The sequence below is a fragment of the Malus sylvestris genome, chromosome 8 (assembly GCF_916048215.2).
Source record: "Malus sylvestris chromosome 8, drMalSylv7.2, whole genome shotgun sequence".
Classification (NCBI taxonomy): domain Eukaryota; kingdom Viridiplantae; phylum Streptophyta; class Magnoliopsida; order Rosales; family Rosaceae; genus Malus; species Malus sylvestris.
In genome coordinates, this window is record NC_062267.1 from 15,939,669 (window position 1) to 15,960,693 (window position 21,025).

The following is a 21,025-nucleotide window of genomic DNA, read 5'->3' on the forward strand; positions in this document are numbered from 1 at the left end:
ATCGTTGAACGGGACGTGGCACTTCTGCTGGGCGATTATCTGGGAAGAGTTTCCATGGAGGTTAAGTGATTATCTTAAGATGAATAAAAGTTCACTCTCAATGAAAGCATCATTTGTTGGAAAGAAATTGATGCATCACCACTTATGGTGAAAGTGCACAAATCCGAGTAACCTGTAAAAGAACAAACAACCGTGAGCAAGCCTAAGACCAGAGGGAGGTGTGCCGGCCAAAGGCTCTCTCATAGCCAAGTTAATAAACAAGTATAAAACTCAAGCAATGGGCAACAGAACTAGAGTGTAAAGATTGCGTTAATAGAGATGAACCGTAAAGAGGTGTATTTATACTAGTTGGGACAAAGACTTTTTTATGATAGAATCCTTGTTTTAAGCTATGAGAATCTTAAAGGATATCTAGAAGTAGATATTGCATCCTATTTAGGAGTGTGATTACTTGTGGAACACGTCAAATCCTAAATTGTAGGATTTCCAAAACATATCGAGATCTTGCTTATTCCATTCAAAATTAGATCCAGTGTGTTGCGCAATAAGTATGGTCATTCTAGCGAAGTCGCTCGGACTTCGCCCATTGCCATGGAATAGGGTGATGGTGGTACCACTACTCCATTAGTCCAGCCTCTTTCGAAGCTGTCAAGTTCATGACTAGAATTCTGAGGTAGCTGTATTCTAAACAGCCTTACTCCTACCCTAGAAATTCATGGTCCCATACAATGTAATTTCGGATTAAAACTACCAAACTTTTTGTTCTTGCTATGAACATGAAGAACACAACAAGAACAATGAAGACATTCATGAAAACCCATATGAGTTCCATGAACATTTTTCACCAAAAAAAAAAAATACCCAAAACATCCTCAAATGACAAAACTCAAAAGAGTTCACCAGCTACTAGACCTAGGCTCTGATAACACTTGAAGGAACATTTTTGATAAACCAAGTTCATTGAGTAACATATTACATGCATTTAAGAATTAAATGGTGAAAGCATGCTTGTATGCACTCTAAAACAAAACTTAAACCATGAAATTCAAAGCCTGCAATATTGGTGAACCGAGACTCAACTCAAAAGAATAGAGGGAGTAGAGATTTATTTATTCCTTTGAATCATCTATTTTCTTAGCAAATGATAATCTCCCATGAGAAGGCCTTCATTCCTTTGCATCTATTTTCCTTGGCTCCATGGATATAGATGGAGGAACTTTGCTTCTTGGTTCCCTGTCTTCCTTGGATTTTGATAAGGAATGGGTTCTCCAAAAGCCACCAAAGGAGGAGGCCTCTAAGTTCTGACACCAAGGAAGGATTGAGGAAGAAGATGGTTGATGTAGGGAGGAGAAAATGCTAGTATCCCCTTCCTACATGGCTGGCCTCCTAAAGAGCAAGAAAGCTTTGTGTTTCCTCTATTTGCCTCATAGAAGCCCTAATGAGTTTAAGGCTATAAAGTTGTCTTTATACCTTTTTCCAAGTGAGTGACAAACTTGTACTAAGTCCACCATCAGACTCCCTTTCTCTATGGCCAGACTTGGTAGATGTTATTGATTTAATCCTCATTCTGTTTTAGTTGTTATACAACTTAAACTCAATGGGCGTTGTGGACCAAAACCTATTTGGGCCCCAAAATCATAATCTAACTAAAGTGCAATGCGAACCTTTCATATGATTAAATAACTAATTAATTAATCTTAAGCATATATGATTAAACTATTTAATTGTCCTTACTTATCTTCATTATATCCTTCAATCACTACCTTACACGATGTGCGATCCATTAGGTTCCTTTTAGCGAAGCAGTTTGCGATTTGAACTCTTACTAATCTATTTTGAATTGAAATTTACTTACAATTCTCCCTTTAGTGATTTTTTATCTTCAAGGCTTCCACAAACCATGAGTGGCACCTAGAAGTATGTCATGACTACCCAAGTTATCAGAAGAGGTTAGAAAACCTGTTCAATTTAAGATTACAACGCAATGCGGCCATTTTCTAAATCAATACTTTTGATCACATTAGTTGGTTGATAGTTTATTCATATCTATCCAATGTGATTATCTTGTTTATATGATTACCTTGAATGTAATTTGGGACAACTTTCTAAATCTCATTCATACTCTGGCCATAGATTTTTAATCATATTATAGAGTATTTTTCCTCAATGGTTTCAAGGTTGGAGACCCCTTGTTATACATTCACATGACCACATGATTAAGTATCTTAACCCCAACTATGTCATGGACATCCTCAAATGGAATACCCTTAACATAGTCAAAGACGAAAGACCTAACCACAAGGCAACTATGAAGTCCCATGTGAAATGACTACTTTGTATTGTCCTAACTATGAGTTCTCATGTGACATGAGTAGGAGAACTCATTATTGATCACGTTCAGTGGACTCACTTTCTATTGAGCACCCATATACTTTCCTTGGTGTCATTCACACCAATGACTAGAGACTAGTCACTCTCTATGTGGAGAAGACATAATATGTGATCTATCAGGATTGCCAAGACCCAATTCTCAATCCTATGATTAGGAATATTTAGGATATGTGTATGAAAGAGAAAGGTCTCATGATTCTAACTTCCTTAGATCACATTCTCTTAGTTAGATATTCTTTGGACTTATTGTTTAAGTGTATGACATTTAACGAGACGGCTATAAACAATAATTTGTTCCCTTAAAGTGAACTAGTTTAGTATAAAAATGTCTGTAAAGTATCATCTTATGATTGGCTTTAAGGCACATTTCCAAAGGCCTCCCACATGCACTAGAGCCAATCAGCCATGTGTTCAGTGATAATACCTCTTCAGAAGTCATTTCAAAGATAGCTGAGTAATAGGCCCAAACAGTGGATATCTATATGTTATCCATAGAAGCAACCTTAACATTAATGATGATTCTAAATCATTTGTATTAGTCTCTTAATTGTGTTCAGATATTGATAATACCTTGATTCCCAAGCTTGAGGTATCGCCCCATTAGTGTCGTAATGGAGAGTTCATAAATTCACATTCCCATCCAAACAACTTTGTTGTAATCTTCTTAATGACGATATATATATATATATTGCATTCATGATGGAACACACTAGAGTCATTACATTTAGTGTTTCTATCCAATTATTCCTTTAATTGTACTAAAGAGATATCCAATGATGGTCATGATATTAGTTTCATAATCTAAATCATTTACGCTTGTATTCGTTACTCTGAATTTTCTTCATTCTTGAGGAATCTATCCTTTAGCATTTCTTAAATACCAATGAAATTGTTGGAACCAAATTCGCGCATTGCCATTGATGGTGGAGGCACAAATCCAAGTAACCTGTAAAACAACAAACAACCGTGAGCAATACCTTAAGACCAGGGCGGTGTGCCAACCAAAGGCTATCCAACAGTCAAGTTAGTACACAAGTATGAGACTCAAGTGGTGTACGAGAATTAGAATGCAATTGCACTACAAGAAACGAACCCTAGACGGGTGTATTTATACTAGTCGGTAAAAAGACCTTTTGTCATGCCCTGAACTCGGGGTTGGTGAAAGAATAACCCTGCGCCTGGTGCTCGAGTTAAAAAATGTAAAAATAAAAACAAAAACAAACTTCTTTTATTCAATAAATTCGAAAAACATTAAAAGGTGTACAAAATAATAATAAAAACTTTTAAATTCCTCGTCTATTACAACCTTATCCTGTTTAGCACTTGTCTTGTCAAATAACTCATCTGTAAAATAAAATGATCACGGGTAAGCAACAACCACTGTCACCCAGTGAGTAGAATATATAATATGCTATCAAGCTTGCTATTTTACCCACACTATTTAATATGATAATAATATCAAAGTTTAGCCACATAATTCCATATCACACGTCCTTCGCATGTCTATCCTTTCATAATATGTAGCTCACCACGTGACCCCTATATTGGCCATTCTGCCCTAATGCCCCTACGTGCCATATATTTATCCATCAGATAACCCAACACTAATGTGCTCATGCTCGATGAACATCTCAAACAATTCCACATAGAATGTATATATACATATCGAAAGTTTTTACATGAAATAAACATGCTTGACTTGAAGTAGATAGAGATTTATAAATCGATAAAACCCACAATAGCTTGTTTTCATTTATTAAAAAAAATAAGAAGTTTTGTTACACATTATGTGAACCAGTCACCTAGATTGATAGCTAGAATCCCGGCAAGACAAGTCTGCTAACAATCTGTACACATCGAACTCTCTAAGCCTAAACTCTTCTTCTTTCTTTTTTCTCCCCTCACTTTCTATTCTGTATATATAAATATATACATATACATACATGTATATAATATATACATTCATTTGTATAATATGGACTATGCATGCATTGCAGCCAACCTACGTTTCTAGGGGAGTTGAATAAATGAATGAATGGAAGTCCTTTTATAGTGGAAATGGACTTGAGGGCTAAGCAAAAATATTAATAGAATAAATGAATGGATAGATAAAAATATGGTTTCATCTTGAAGTTATGAGCCAAATAAGTAGAAGTTGATGCCGACAAAACTAGTTGCTGCGTGTTACAATTAAAATGAAACTATCCCATTAATTGACACCACTAAATATATGGAATAGATTTCAATTGCAGGTCTACAGCTTTCAAAAAGCATGCATGAAAACCTAGTGACTATTGTAAACAAATCACAAAAACACATACTTCTAGGCCTATTTGACTAAAGAATTATAGAGAGATTGAGAAACAAGGTGCGGCAAGCATGGAGAGAATTGGTGAATTCTAAGGTGTGTTTTCTCACCCCCATTGTGCGTTTATTTATAGTAGTAGGGAAGGTTAATTCCTTACCCCAATAGGATTACAATTCTAATAGGATAATATCTAAAGATAAGACATGGTAGAATCTCATAAGGATTTCCTATTTACACAATCACATTCCTAACGGACTACAACGCTCCCTCTTGAGTGTGTAAATACTCAAGTAAATGGCACATCAGGTCTTCAGTGGTGAAGTAACCTGAGTTGATCAAGTTCTCGGCAACAATGAGTGAATGCAAGTCTCAAATCAATAGAAGAATGCATAAAAGGTACAACTCACGAACGAAACCTTGCTATGGTAAAACCCAAGGTGGGATAAAAAATCATAGACTAAGAAGAAATGTGAGAAGTTGCATTAGGTCAAAACTAAGTCTTCTAGACGCAAGTAGCAAGGTCACAAGGGTATGACCAGCTTATGATGGGTGTCTTGTTAAAACCTCGTTAAGTAGAAAAAACCCAATGGGAAAAATGCTCTTAATCATAGGAAAAAAAGTACATTAAGATCAAGTGAGTATACTTCTGGATACTTCCCTGAGTTTGACAAAACTTCCAAATGAGAACTACAAGAATTGTATACGAATAATTAGGCATACCAATTCCTTGGACAAGCTTCTAAAAGGTAGACTTCAATAGTGACGTCATGAAGAGGTCGAAGCAATGTGTCTAGAATTGGATTGCTTGACTTCAATATCATGATGCTTTGTTGATGTGATGTAGAAGCAATATGTCTTGGCGTTGACTTCGTGGGATGTATCATGTCTTGGTCTAATTGATACATATGGCATAGTCTTCATGGATCATCGTTTAGAATCGACAATGAATGGAAACTGTAGGCACTTCGAATATGCTCAACAAAAGCTCTTAAGCATGTCTCATGTGTGGCGTAGTAAGGGTGAGTCTTGGATCGATTCGAAGATTTTGCAACTAAGGACTATATTGTGGACCTCTAAGATATTGTGATTTCCCTAAAGGTAAAGACATAACCATTTGGGGATATTCCTTGTGCGGGTTTGATAAGTAACCAATGTCAACATAATAAACAAGATAAGCATCATTCTGAGGATCGCGGGGTCGGATCCGCTCGGGATGCACTAGGATAAGCCCAACTGTAGTACCTACATGGTATAGAACATATGTCTTTAATACCAATTTAGTGGCTGCGTGTAGGCGTGGTGCTACATCTTTACTAATAGATCAATAGTGAAGGAGATGTCCTATCTAAAGCAATGAACTAAGTACAACAAAGGACAAAGTTAGACTTAGATATGGAACTTCAGATTCCATAACCTCTTCAAGGGTCTCATTTTCATATAGCGAATGGAAGATCATAGGTATACTCAAAGGTAACACCTTTGGGGTATAGTTCGACTGGTAGACCAAAATACCTTTAAAACAACATTTGAAATTCAGGTCAAGGCATAAACGAGTTTTTCAAGATCCTTCATCTCAAATGATGTCTTTAGGTATGAGGCAATTTTCTCAAACCCTTCCAAATTCTTAGTAAGATTCATGTCAACAACATAAATTTTAACTCTAGCAATTCGGAATAAGACTTCTTCCTTTAACGTGCAAGGGCATAATTTCATATCCCTGGTTGATCCAATAACCACTTAGACAGGTATACCACATCCGCCCAATTGCTTCAATCCTTAAAGTGAATGGCTCAAATGAGTTGAGAGAGTGGTCATAGTCTGGAACTATTTGAGCCAATCTATGTAATCTTTTGGGAATTTACATGTAAATCTTCATATCAATATCCCCATGGAGAAACACTTTTATACCACAATCATAATGCTGCAATCAATCACATGGCGTTTAAGAGAAACCTTGTGTTGTAAGGCGTGTATTACATCGCACTATTTCATTCATCTCATTATGAATTAACCCGAATTGTAAATTCAGTTGTCAAATCAATTCTACATTGTCACTAATAAATGAAACATGGTTCGATATCATCACTTTTCATTTTTGTCGGTAGCTACCATATTACTAAAAACATCATTGATGATAATCTCATTCCAATTCCATATCTCATCTAAACGCTGAACCAAAATCTTCAAGTCTCGAGCCAAGAACTTCAAGTTTCGGGAGTAATTCGAATTAATCTCATGAGATGGAAATGATTGAGATAGCGATCAAGTATGGATTCATTTTGTGTGATGTATCTTTTCTAGAGAAGTGAATCTTATGAACCAAGTGATATGTCGTGCTTCAAGCCAAGATAGATTGCTTGGCTATTGGCCGATGTACCAGACTGTTCAACAAGGGCAGCCAAACCATCCTTTAGAGATGGCACATCATTCGGGGATGTTGACTCGACATCCATTAAGTACGTTTATCCTTGCAAGCATGTTTGCAACTGGTATATGATCTTGTCATTTTAGTCAGTTCAGAGGAATGCGTATGGAGAAACATGATGAAAGCTAGAATTCATTTCGCTTGCTTATCATACTTGTGCAGTACGGAGATCCAATATCAAACATAGTGGGCAACATTCACGCAAATTCATGTTGTTCTACAGGATTTTCTTATCTCCCTTAACGACCGAAAGACTGTCTCGTTGAACTGACAATCTGAAAATGAACGGTAAAAGATCGTTTGCAAAAGCTTTAAACAACAAGTGTGAAAGAGAATCGTAATTGACAAAAATTCACAACCTTCTATGAGGACCCATATTGGTATTTTGCGGCGGCACAACTTGACACATAAAATGCACACTCAAAACGCGCAAGTACAAAGCGCAAGTTCGCACCTAGTAATCAACTGTAACGTCATAAATGGTTGGGTGGCATTGGGCCTCAATGCAAACTAATATAGCTACATACAAGATTGCATAGCCCTAAGAAGAAACCAAAAGCTTGGTGCGTTCACCAAGGGTTTGCTCTATGAGGCTTTTTTAGGGTGAACATAGAGAATTGGTGTTCAATCTCAACCCAAAAACATGCAATACTTATCAAAACATCATCAATAAACTCTCTAGCATTAACTAGTCTTCCAGACTTTATGGGATAACTAGCATATGGGCACACATAAAATATGTGTGAATTTTTTTTTTTTTTTTTTTTTGCTTTAAAAATGGAAGGAGAGAGAAAGAGAAAAAGAGAGAGAGAACGTGAGAATGGGGAGAGAAGGAAGAGAGCTTTGTTTTTTATTTTTTTCTTTTTTTAATTAGAGATATGTTAAAACATCTTTTAGGTAAGGCCTTGAAAAAAAAAATAGCAAAATTTTGGTTGTATGAAATTACATTATCGACCATATTTCTTATTGTTAGAATGGCAATTTCATGGAATTTTGGTTGACAATGAAGGTTCTATTAATATGTAGTTTAGATTAGGATGATGAACCCTTAAAATTGACCAGGAGGATTAGCAGCAATATGTGTGGACAAACATGTGACAATTTTGTTGATACATCAACCAAAACCATAAGTATTTATATGATGCACAAGATCCTTACTCCCGGTAATGAGATGCATCATGGCAGCAGTGTTTGACCTAAATGTCTCGAATGGTCATGCTAAAGCAAGTAAACCGCTTAAATCATTCGGCTCCAGGCCAACCATATGTGGCGCATCCAGTTGGGAAGCAGCCCATCGCTCCCAAAACAAAGCTTCAGGCTCATTTTGGGAGGTGGTGCAAGATATTTCACTCTATTGCTCTCTCGAATATCCTAAGAACTCAACAACGTTTTACCCAAACATGGAGAATATAAGATCTCTATAATGGTAATTCAGTATCGCTCATACAACGAGGAGCATGCCAGTGCTCTTCATCAAGTTGGATAGTCCTGAAGTCGTTGCTAGAGATGTGATTTGGATATAAAGTTAGTGTTCCCAACGTCGCATTCATCCAGACAACTAACTTTTCCACATTCATACCTAATCACGTGTTAATTGAATTCAGTCACATATACGAGAAGCATAGTTAAATCATATTCGAGGACAATATCAATAACATAACCAGAAACTAAAACAAACACCGACTTGAATCCAAGAACATAGAAAATTGTTCACAAAGTAAACCAAAGTTATTAAGGAGATTCACCCAACAAGGCCATCCATATAAAAAAATATCAATTTTAAGAATATTATGATGACAAAGAACTTGGTTCCAAAGAGCCGGCAGTAAACTTATAATATGGACACTTTTACAGAAAATAAAATACAATAATCTAGACTTCGAAATTATATAAGAGTAAATCTAAAACAAAAAAATCACAAGCATTGTAGTATGGATGAAGTACCAGTCCATGTCCACCAAACAGAATCTCAAAGAACAGATTCGTGCACAAAGAAGCATTTCCAAAAGTTATATCAAGCTTCATGTACCAAAATATAAAACCACAAGAAAAATCCAGTAAGAAACTTAAAAAATGTCCAAAAAGTGTTCCATTAGTTATCGAAATTTTATCAGCTTTCATCATTTTACAACATAAGCGCGAAAATTACTTTCTGATACCTTTGAAAACTAAGTACTTACAAAAGTAGAAACCACCAGTTTGTTCAATGTTGGCTGTTAAAATGATCATTTACCGAGTTGCCGTCCTGTTTTCTTAAACTGCACTTTTAGCAACAAAGAAACTAAATTTACAGCCATTTTGGTATCTTGTCTTTCGCTGAGTTATCCAAAAATAAGCAGAATCTAACAGAATTTATAACCTACCAAAATATCGCCCCCAACGAAAGCTAACAGACTTCTTAGCCTTGAGATAGACCTACAAAAATCAAAATCGTTAACTCACAAAAAACATGTCGTCCCCAGAAAACTGTCTCATTCTTTTTTACTCTTCATAACCTCTTCATTATCTAGAGTATTGACTGCGCAGAGAAGCACCTCCATACCCCCTCTACCTTGTTCTGATTCCCTGTCATCGCATTTTTCTTTCTTTGATCCTTCGTCTTTCTCTCTCTCTGTCTTTTCTTTCTTATCATAAGCCTTTCTTGCCTTGCGCATGGCCTTAATTCCTGCATCACATTTTCTGCAAAACCATTTTCCAACTGGAATAGAGGTCCGTGGTGGTTCCATGCAATAGAGGTGGTACGCGTGATCACAGCCATCACAAAGCACAATCATATCATCATCCTTATCAGTGAGACAACTTCTGCATAGACAAGAATAGCAGTACCATCGGGGACCGTACAATCTTGACTGGTTAGTTGTCAGACACCTCATATGGTAATATTTCTTGGGGCAGTATGGATGACCACATATCCTCAACCTCTCACCGTTTTTAACCACAAGTCCACAAGTCTTGCAAATTTCTTTGCTTTCTTCTAATAGTTGGGTTCCATCATCTGCACTCAATTTTGAATTTTGACCCGTCTCATTGACTGTTTCTTCGTCTGTAGAAACACTTTCACCTCCAACTCCATCAACTAGAGTCTTGGCCACATTCAACTTCTTACACACGACACAGTTCTCATGGGATGATCCAAGACCACTTGCAGTGCACCTAGCACAATACCAACTTGGAGGAATTTGTTTGACAGCAGGCTCAATGCAGGAGATATGGTACATCTCCTCACATGAATCACATACTAAACAATCCTTCCCATTTGTACAGCATCCACAGCACCTGCAAGTGCATACACTGTGCACACAACAATCCTCTGTTTGCTTCACTTTAGTGTGAAAGTCAGATCCCAAGGGGTAGAACTGTTTTAAAGTGACAAAAGTTAGAATACTCCTGAAAACTAGGCTGATCAATACCTTAAAAAACAAAATTCATAATCATAATAACTGAGATGCATTTAGCCAGACAAATCGACAATGACAATGCATTTAGCCAGACATGCCGTTCCCTGAAAATTGTTTTCAGAATTCTTTCATTGTCAGGTGACGCATCTCATCACAATAATTAGACAAATCACTATTTTTTTTTTTTTTTTTGTGAACGACAAATCACTACTTTCACATATCCCAAAAGACATGAAACTTGAAAGAGGCCAAATTCCTACAAGTGACAAGTAAGCAAGAGGAAAATAGGCAATATAAAACTCTTGTACCTCATTTTTTCCATATTTCATTGTATTGTGGACTAAACCTCCCAGGTGAGATGACAGATAAAATAATTTGTGAGATCAGGCTTACAACACCAGAGAGTGAACATACAATAAGTTATTTCTAGAATTAATAGATTTCTATAAACTAAATCTTCAGGTATATGGACTAGACATCTCTCAACAGAATCACCTAACCTGTTCATTGTAAGAAGCCCTTGACATGTCCGAGAGGTTTTTTGCAAGAGAAATCAAGTCCGTACCAATCACTTGAAGCTTTATCCATACCTGCAGAACACTCAGGTTTGGAATATGTAAATTGACACAAAAAAGAAGACGGAGTATGATAAGACAATTCAGACTTTAACATATAAATAGTGAAACAGGTGGGAGAGTTCCAAAGTGTATACCATTCACATGCATATAGAAAAACAAAATCAGAATCATATATCATATATCATCTATCAAGCATCAGACAGGTGGTCATTCAAAAGGAAAGCAACCATAAGTGATCACTGTCTCCAGGTACATCTGCCTCACCATGACACATACATTAGCCAACAAAATTTACGATCACCAAAACGTTGCAAGAAACTAAAAGCAGGGATATAAAGATTATAAGCCATACGCTGTTTGGGAACATTAATATGCCATGACTTTCCAAACTAATATCCAAACCTTTGCTTGTATGCATAGCTTTCTCGTACTTTACAATTACAGAACCTTTTTCACTCATAAATATTTCATGTGATGAGATCAATCATGCCTCCAAATCATTTTACTATCAAAATCACCTTTTAATGAATTAATGAGTGTTTTCGCGAAGAGGGATTTTAAATCTGTATTTGTAGAGAGCAGCAAATCTCACTCCATAAACATGATACACCTTACTAAAGCAGATTAACCAATTGTGTGCGTTTTCAGCACACATTGAATTCAGAGACATAATGTTTAAACAGGTTTCACCAACCAATACCTTCAACTCCAGCCAGTTAATGGAGAGCATTCTGAAAATACATGGATCATAACCATTCCCAAAATGATAACCATATGAAGTTCCATTTCTTTTGAAATCATAACCATTCCAGGAATAATAATCATTAACGGACTTAACTATTTAATCTTGACACCACATATTATTACATTCACACCATGATATTAACCAAAAATTAAGCATTCATTATCATCACAGCTACAACATAAGACTCTCCAACTTGCCTGTTGCATATCATTTGAGAAGAGCATAGGCGAGTGCTCATAATCTCCCCTTTTCATCCTTGAGTTTATAAGACTAAAGTCAAAAATGCTGTCATCCTTGTTTCCTTGAAACTTTTCCAGCAGCAGTTTGCACAATGAGGCAAACTTTTCTGAAACTAAAACATTATAAAAAGCATGCTGACACATCGCGGTAATGGTATGATGATTTGATTTATTTGAAGATCCATTAGATATAACACCAGCATGCCTGCTGGCGGCATTTTGAGATCTATTCAATTTAGACCGTGTAAGAAAACAGTATCGGTGCCTATCCTCATTATGATGACCAGATTCCTGCAAAAACAATAAATATAACAGAAAATTTAAAAATCATATTGTTTTGAAACTCGAAAGTATGAAGGGAATGACCATAAGCCTATAAATCTACAATCATATGTAGAACACATGGACTCTTGGTTGCAGCACAAACCTTAACATGTGTTGTGTGATCAACCTCTCGAAAATGCGCAATCGCTTCTCGTATGCACACTTGTACACCACCTTCATCATCACCTAGTGACTGATACATGTTCTCCAGTACGGAAGTTGTCCAGTGCCTATCTGAACATGCATCTGAACTATTCATGCGAACATGGACTTGCTCACAAGAGTTATTGTGTATATCTGTGCGCACTGATTCCTTTAAATGCTGCAGAAATCAAACATAGTGAATGAGGAAAACAAGGACCAAATAGTACAATTGGCTGGATTGAAGGAGTGGTAACTGAAGACATACATATATCTGTGTGTACATAAATCTTTTATTCCAGAACAGTGTAGATTACATCACATTTGTAGCTCATCATAGCTAAATTAGCCATATTGTAAAGTACCACAATGAGGTATTTCGTTATCCAGGGAAGAATGCTCATACATTGCTCCAATTTTTAATCACAGTTTTCAAAGCTTCAAGTAAAATGATTACCCATAATAAAGCAAAAAAATTTAACTTGCAATCAATAAACTCTGTTTCACACTTATCCCTGAAAAATAAACATCTCTCATTTTCCTCCTACTAACAGTGCCCACTAAATAGCCTAATGAGCTCTCAAATGCGTTAATGAGAAAAGTAATGATCGTTAAGTTAACTTGTTCATATCCCAACCTCTTTGTGATCCTCCCCAAGTCTTCATTGTTCTGAGTTAAAAAACTAAGAAACTCATTGGGCGCTCAAAATTTACAAGCCTTGTTGTAAATTTTTCATAAGGATGCAATTCATAAGCTAATTTTTCTGTCTAAACTAAGTACAGCTTACCATTGCTCAAGTCGAATTCCGTTAAAACTGAACACAAAAAATTACAAGGGAGAAGGGAGATCAGCGAATATACTAGAATACTACAGTGTCCTATTAATAAAGAATATGGTTTTTGTCAACATGAAATACTAGCACAGAGCTAGAGGAAGCACCTGGTCTACCAATTGACTCGATGATTCCACATCAGCTCCCCCATCATCCTGTGACCTGCTATCCCAATGGAACCTCGCCTGCCTCCGCCTTTTATAAGTTCGAACACCCTCACTTGCACCAGAGCTGCCTTTGGCAATGTCATTACAATTTCCAAATCCATTGGATTCACTCTTCAGGCATTCAACTTCTTTATCGCATTCCATACTATCGTCATTGCTGTTTCTTTCTTCCACTCCCATTACAAATCAAACCCCTAATTTTCTCACACTTCACAGCGCGAAAAATAGGGTTTCACCTACGTTCCAAATTCCAATCTTTTCAGCAGTAGGAAAATTTCAGATACCCAAAAACTAAAATGACCATAAGATATACACAACCAACCAGCCACAGTGAAATCCCCCATTGTTTAATAGCTAGCCAAGAAAATACGAAACCTCAGAGTCTTGCTTTCAATTTCTTTAGAAATAAATGTAAAATTCAACTAACCTAAACCAACCCAAATCTTGGAATCATCAGTAAAACGTAATATGTTGCTTACATCGAGCATACTGAAAATTTAAAGTTCACAATAAACAAACAGAAAACACAAATAACAAAATTCAGAACAAACTGAAAGGGCAAAAGAGAGAGTGAGAGGGAAGAAAGCTGACCTGAAAGAACAGTTTTCAAACGCCCAAAAGAGAACCGGAACCCTAAAAATCTGAGGAGGAGCGAGAGGTTTGTGACTTGTGGGAGACCTGGTTCAGTATGATGAGAGTGCTCTTACTCTTATCTGGGAATTTTCGACACTGATAAGCACACAGCGAGCTTGTGACTCGGACGGATTTTTGTTCTTTTCTTGATTTTATTTGTACTAATTTATTCATCTCTTTTTCTCTTGCTCATTTGATATTTGCTAAATTATTCCCATGGTCCTGAGATGAGTAACCATATAATTTTGAATTGAGACTTATGGTGACAAAAACTATTTTCTTACGGAAATTTTATTTAAACTCATGAAATCTCCTTTTACACCAAACTTAAAGTTTAAATGTTAATTGTCTATTTTATTCTATTGCATAATTATTATTAAATACAAAATTATTGTAGGCCTATTTAATTGAGCGATCTACGGTTTAGAGATAGAGAGGGAGGCCGGCCACTTTAGAGAGAAAAAAGATTGATTTAATTGGGAGGTGTGTTTGATTCACCCATTGTGCCTTTATTTATAGTAGTTGGAAGGGTAAATACATTTCCCTTTATGATTACAACATTTAATAGGTAATCTAATCCTAATAGGAATATATAATACTTTCCCATATTCTCTAGGATTTACACAATCACATTCCTATTCTAAATAGAACTGCAACACTCCCCCTTGAGTGTGTAAATACTCAACAAACCATCGCATTAGATCTTCAACAGAGAAGGTAGAATAGTTGATGAAGTCATCGGCACAACGGGTCATCGCGAGTCTCAAATTTAATTTGAAGTATGCATTTGTAAAAACTCACAAAACCTCGCTATGGTAAAACCCAAGGAATGGGGAAAACCCATAGACTAAGGAGAAGAGTAAGAAAATATGCATAATGTCTAAAATAATCGTCAAACTGGACGAATGTAGTGAACTCAACGGAGTATGATCATCCCAGAATAGGTGCCTCGTTAAAACCTAGTTAGGTAGCAAAAACCCAGTGGGAAAAATGCTCCTAATCGTAGGGAAAAAGAGTACATTAAGATCATGTGAGTATGCTTCTAGATACTCTCCCTGAGTTAGACATAACTTCGTAAATAAGAGAACTACAAGCGATTTAATTCTGATAATTTACGCATACCGATTCCTTGGACGAGCTTCTGAAATGTAGACTTGGGCAATGACTTGGTGAAGAGATCGGCCAGGTTGTCCTGGGAACGGATTTGCTTGACTTCAATGTTTTGATGCTGTTGCTGCTGGTGTGAGTAAAAGAACTTTGGCGCTATGTGCTTGGTGTTGTCTCCCTTGATGTATCCCTTCTTTAACTGCTCGATACATGCTGCATTGTCTTCAAAGATCGTCGTAGGAAGGTCAACGACTGATGAAAGACCACTAGTGCTTTGAATGTGTCCCATCATTTCTCTCAGCCAAAAGCATTCATGCGATGCTTCATGTAGGGCGAGAATCTCAGCATGGTTAGACGAAGTCGCAACTAGCGTTTGCTTGGTAGACCTCCAAGAAATTGTGGTGTTTCCACCGGTAAAGACATAACCCGTTTGAGAACGTGCTCTATGTGGATCAGACAAATATCCAGCATCTGCGTAACCAACAAGGCGAGAATCAATCTTAGATCCATAAGGGGCGGCAACACTAGGAGATTTGTGGGTATAGAACAAGCCCAAATCCGTAGTACCCTTGAGGTAGCGGAAAATGTCTTTGACACCATTCCAGTGCCTGCGTGTAGGCGCATTGCTGTATCTAGCCAATAGATTCACAACGAAGGAGATGTCGGGTTTAGTGCACTGAGCCAAGTACAATAAAGCACTAATTGCACTTAGGTAAGGAACTTCGGGTTCCAAAATCTTTTCCTCATCCTCCTTTGGACGGAAGGGATCTCGTTTAGCATCTAGAGTCCGAACAATCATGGGTGAGCTCGAAGGCTTAGCTTTATCCTCATTAAAGCGACGTAACACCTTTTGGGTGTAGTTTGATTGATGTACTAAGATTCCATCTGAACAATGCTCGATCTCCAGGCCGAGGCAATATCGAGTTTTCCCAAGATCCTTCATCTCAAATTCCGATTTCAAGTGTGCAGCAATTTCCTCAAGCTCTTCGGGAATACCAATGAGGTTCACTTCATCGACATAAACTGCAACAATTGCAAATTCGGAATGTGACTTCTTTATGAACACGCATGGGCATAGTTCGTTGGTCACATAGCCCTGACTTGTCAAATATTCACTCAGACGGTTATACCACATCCGCTCGGATTGTTTCAATCCGTAGAGTGACCTCCTCAACCTAATTGAGAGAGTGTTCCGTGGTCTAGAACTATTTGAGCCAGTCAATGGAAGTCCTTCTGGAACTTCCATGTATATTTCCGTATCTAGATCCCCATAAAGATACACGGTTACCACATCCATAAGCTGCATATTCAGTTTTTCGGAAACTACTAAACTGATAAGGTAGCGGAACTTTATAACGTCCATTACGGGGGAATATGTCTCCTCATAATCAATTCCAGGGCGTTGAGAGAAGTCTTGCGCTACGAGGCGTGCTTTAATCGCACTATTTCATTCTTCTCATTATGCTTCCTCACGAAAACCCACTTGTAGCCAACAGGTTTCACGCGTGGTGGTGTAGGGATGACAGGTCCAAACACTTTACGTTTCGCGAGCGAATCAAGTTTGACTTGGATTGCTTGTTTCCAGTTTGACCAATCGATTCTACGTCAGCATTCATCGAAGGAACGTGGTTCAATGTCATCGCTAAGCATGATGTCAGTAGCTACTGAGTACGAGAATGCGTCATCGACGATCATCTCATTCCTATTCCCAACCTCATCCAATACTGTGTAATAGACCGAAATCTCGCGATTCTCGGGAGGCCGGCATGTTTCATTTGAAGCATCATTGTAATCTAGAATAATCTCATGCGTTGGAATGGATGAGTCAGCGATGGTCGGATTCAAACTAGGGTCACTAGTTGGTGCCATTTTCCTCTTCCGGGGTTGTGAATCCTTTGAACCAGAGGGTCTGCCACGCTTCAGGGTCGGAGTAGATGATTGGCTAGCCGCCAATGTACCATGCCGTGTGGAGAGTGATGCCTCCCCACCTTCGGGGATGGCTCGGCCTTCCCAGACAGGCTGTTGATGTACACGGGGTACATCTATCTTTGCATGTGTATTTGTAGCGGGTATATGTGATCTTGTCACCTTTGCTAGATCATTAAAAGCATCCGGCATGCTTTGAACAATGCTCTGAAGATCTATAATTCGTCGCACCTCAGTTTCAGACTGGGCAGTGCAGGGATCTAAATGAGACATAGTGGGAGCATACCATGACAATTCGTGACGTTCTACAGGAACGTTAGCATGCTTATCTCCCCCTAACGACGGGAAGATTGTCTTATCAAAGTGACAATCCGCAAAACGTGCAGTAAAGAGATCTCCTGTCAAGGGTTCTAAGTATCAAACAATTGATGGCGAATCATAACCGACATAGATTCCCATTTTTCTCTGAGGACCCATTTTGGTACGTAGCGGCGGCGCTATTGGCACATAAATGGCGCACCCAAACACCCGTAAATGCGAGACGTCAGGCTCGTATCCAGTGACCAACTGTAACGGTGAATGTGGTTGGGTAGCGATGAGCCTCAAGCAGACCAACATAGCTGCGTGCAATATTGCATAGCCCCAGGCAGATACCGGCAGTTTGGTTCTTATAACCAAAGGCCGAGCTATCAATTGAAGGCGCTTTATGAAAGCTTCTGCCAGGCCGTTTTGGGTGTGAACATGGGGCACAAGATGTTCTACATTAATCCCTACTGACATGCAATAATCATCAAAAGTCTGTGACCTAAACTCTCCAGCATTATCCAGTCGAATCGATTTAATCGGATAATCAGGGTGGTGAGCCCTTAGCTTAATGATTTAAGCTAGGAGTTTAGCAAACGTGGCATTGCGTGTAGACAACAAGCAAACATGTGACCATCTTGTCGATGCATCAACCAACACCATAAAGTATCTAAATGGTCCGCAAGTTGGTTGGATAGGTCCACAAATGTCCCCTTGAATCATTTGAAGAAATTTATGAGAGTCTTGATTAATCTTTGTATGGGAGGGTTGAGTATTCAACTTCCCTAAAGAACACGCTATGCATGGCGGGACTCCAACGTGTGGATGTAACTTATGCCCGTGTGAAGATTTGAAGATACGGCGCATCATGTCACGTCTAGGATGTCCCAAACGGTCATGCCAAAGTAACAAAGTGTCCTGGAACTCAGGCATAGAGCCGGCCACACTGTGGGCCTCTATGCTACGAATGGTTGTGATGTAAAATCCACTCGGCAGACGTTCCAACTTCTCGTGAATATGCTTCTGGCCATATTCGTATGAAGTGATACAAAGAAATTCAGAACCATGATCTTCAGTGGTTTCAAGATGATATTTATTATCTCGAATATCTCTAAAACTCAGCAACGTTCTTCCGGAACGTGGAGAATAGAGTGCCTCCTTAATGGTCAAGATTGTACTATTAGACAACATGATACGTGCCTTTCCGTATCCTTCAATCAGGTTGGATGAGCCTGAGAGAGTTGTCAAATGAGCTTTCTTAGGTATGAAGTTAGTAAAATAGTGTCATTCACGCAAAATGGTGTACGTAGTTGCACTATCTGCCAGACAACTAACTTCCCCACTAGACATACCTAGAAATAAATTGATTGAATTGGTCACATGCATAAATATAAGCCCATTCATTCAATTAAGTAATTCGAGAAAATAATATCCATTCCAATAACAATCCATAATTCAAAACAAACCAAAACCAAACAAATGATTCCAAATACATAGAAAAGTTGTTAAAAATTAAACCATAAACCTAGCAAAATAGGGGGTAGGGGATGGCCACTCCTAGTGGGTTCGGCCACTAGGGGCTAATGCCCTAAAACATGTCTAATTTAGTCTTCCATAGGTGTTGATGCCTCCTGGAAATCTGATATCTCCATTGATGTGGTTGCATCGTCCTGATGATCCACATGTGCAAAGTTAGACTCACGACGGGAATGATACTTGGTAATAGCCCCAGGGGAAGCTTGGCATATGCGTGACCAATGATCCTTTGATCCACAGCGATAGCACATATCCAGTTCAGTAGAAGCGGCCTGAACGGGAGCTTTGCCCTTGTTCTTGAAGTTTGGGACCTTAGGTGCGAGTGGTGGACGTTGCTGGGTCGCAATTCTTCCCTTAGGTGTGGCACTCTATTGACCTTGGGCCCGTGGTTGGGCTTGCCGCCTATTTCCACGGCCACGACGTTCTTTCATCGTTTATGGCTACTAAAATTGGTCGCATACGCTTCAGGCGCAGCGTTTGAGCCAATGGGTCGAGCTTGATGATTCCTCATCAAAAGCTGGTTCTGCTTTTCAGTAAGAAGTAAAATAGAGATCAAATCCAAAAATTTGGTGAATTTCTGTGCCCTATATTGTTGCTGCAGGACAATATTGGTGGCATGGAAGGTCGAATAGGTTTTCTCTAGGAAATCTGATTCGGTTAGTTCCACTTTGTAGAATTTCAACAAAGAACGGATTCTACAAACTTCAGAGTTGTATTCATTCACGGACTTAAAATCTTAAAAGCGAAGATGCTGCCAGTTGTGTCTTGCTTCAGGCAAGTATATGTCTTTCTGGTGATCGAAACGGTCAGCTAGAGCAAGCCAGAGGGTGCGTGGGTCTTCCTCAGCGAGATACTCAGTCTGCAATGCATCATGGATGTGTCTTCGAATGAAGATCATTGCAGTAACCTTCTGAGCTTCGTCGACAGGTTTGTCGGCAATAGGTGTCTCAATGGTGGCTCTAATACCCTTTGCAGTGAGATGGAGCTTCACGTCTTAAACCCACTTTAGATAGTTTCTTCCAGAGACTTCGAGAGCGGAGAAATTGAGCTTGTTCAAGTTCGACATGTCCCTAAAACAGAGGGAAAAACGTGATTAGTCATATGGTAAGCCATAGACATATATCGTAGAACATACAGGTTCTTGAGACATGTATTAGTTTAATTTATGCATGAAAACTTCAGGTTTCATGTGGTATGTTTTGAATGAAAACTTCAGGTTTCAAAGGCACTAATTTTGAAACTACAGGTTCAAATTAGTTTTATGAACGATTAGTTCATAATGAAAGGTTCCTACAAGAAACACAGAATGCAATATACTAAGTGTAGTGGATTTGAGTTGGCTTCAGGAACTCAAGTGTGAGAGCTTCGGTACTACGAAAGTATGTGACGGTTCAAAGTATAAAAATAAATTAGTGAATCGTTAATGTCCAAAAGTGATCTTCAGGTCAATAATTTTGGATTCATTATCAGATTAGTGGACTGCAGGTCACTTTTAATTAATTCAATAAATCGGGTCATACAGGGTTGATTGTAGAAGCAAATAATATTAACATATTGGTTAAATTATTTAAAATGCTAAAATAATAGCTTGTGGGTGGAAAAATGCCCCAAAATAATTTGGGCATGGGTGCCGTGGGTAAGGGAAAGCACGGGGTGCCTTGAGTAAAAACGGCAAGGCCTAACAGGGCCTAGGGTATGGCTGCAGGCCACGAGAGGGACAAAACCCCCAGCCGTAGCTGGTTTAGGTGTTTTGGTCTAAAGGGTCATAGGGGCAAACCCAAGGCTTACGGGTTGGTCACGCAGGGAGCCCAGCGAAGATGGGGCCTTGATTTTGTGGCGCAGCTGGCTTTGTGTGCCTTGTGTGCATAAGGCGCCCAGCCGAGGGTTGACAGGTTTTTGATGCAGGCCGAGAGAGGCCATGGGTTGTAGGCCCAGCAAAGAAACCAAAATCAGGCCGAAGCCTGTTTTCCTT

General features: G+C 38.5%; 1 protein-coding gene across 5 annotated transcripts; it reads right to left on the reverse strand.

Moving 5' to 3' along the window:
- Positions 1-9,198: 9,198 nt before the first annotated feature.
- On the reverse strand, positions 9,199-14,355 carry LOC126632105 (PHD finger protein EHD3-like). 5 transcript variants are annotated; one of them, XR_007626573.1, is made up of 7 exons: positions 14,140-14,353; positions 13,489-13,784; positions 12,512-12,730; positions 12,043-12,375; positions 11,023-11,112; positions 9,488-10,480; positions 9,199-9,382 (listed from the first exon to the last, which is right to left on the reverse strand). XR_007626573.1 is itself a non-coding variant. In XM_050302334.1 (7 exons), the coding sequence occupies exons 3-7, from the start codon at positions 13,726-13,728 to the stop codon at positions 9,596-9,598; spliced, it is 1,767 nt and encodes a 588-aa protein (XP_050158291.1). In that variant the 5' UTR covers positions 13,729-13,784; positions 13,976-14,037; positions 14,140-14,354; the 3' UTR covers positions 9,199-9,595. The 5 variants fall into 5 exon arrangements, 4 of the variants coding, with proteins under 4 accessions (XP_050158291.1, XP_050158292.1, XP_050158290.1 ...); XM_050302334.1 differs by adding an exon at positions 13,976-14,037 and having other exon boundaries at positions 9,199-10,480; positions 14,140-14,354; XM_050302335.1 differs by having other exon boundaries at positions 9,199-10,480; positions 13,489-13,803; positions 14,140-14,354.
- Between the last annotated feature and the right edge of the window lie 6,670 nt (positions 14,356-21,025).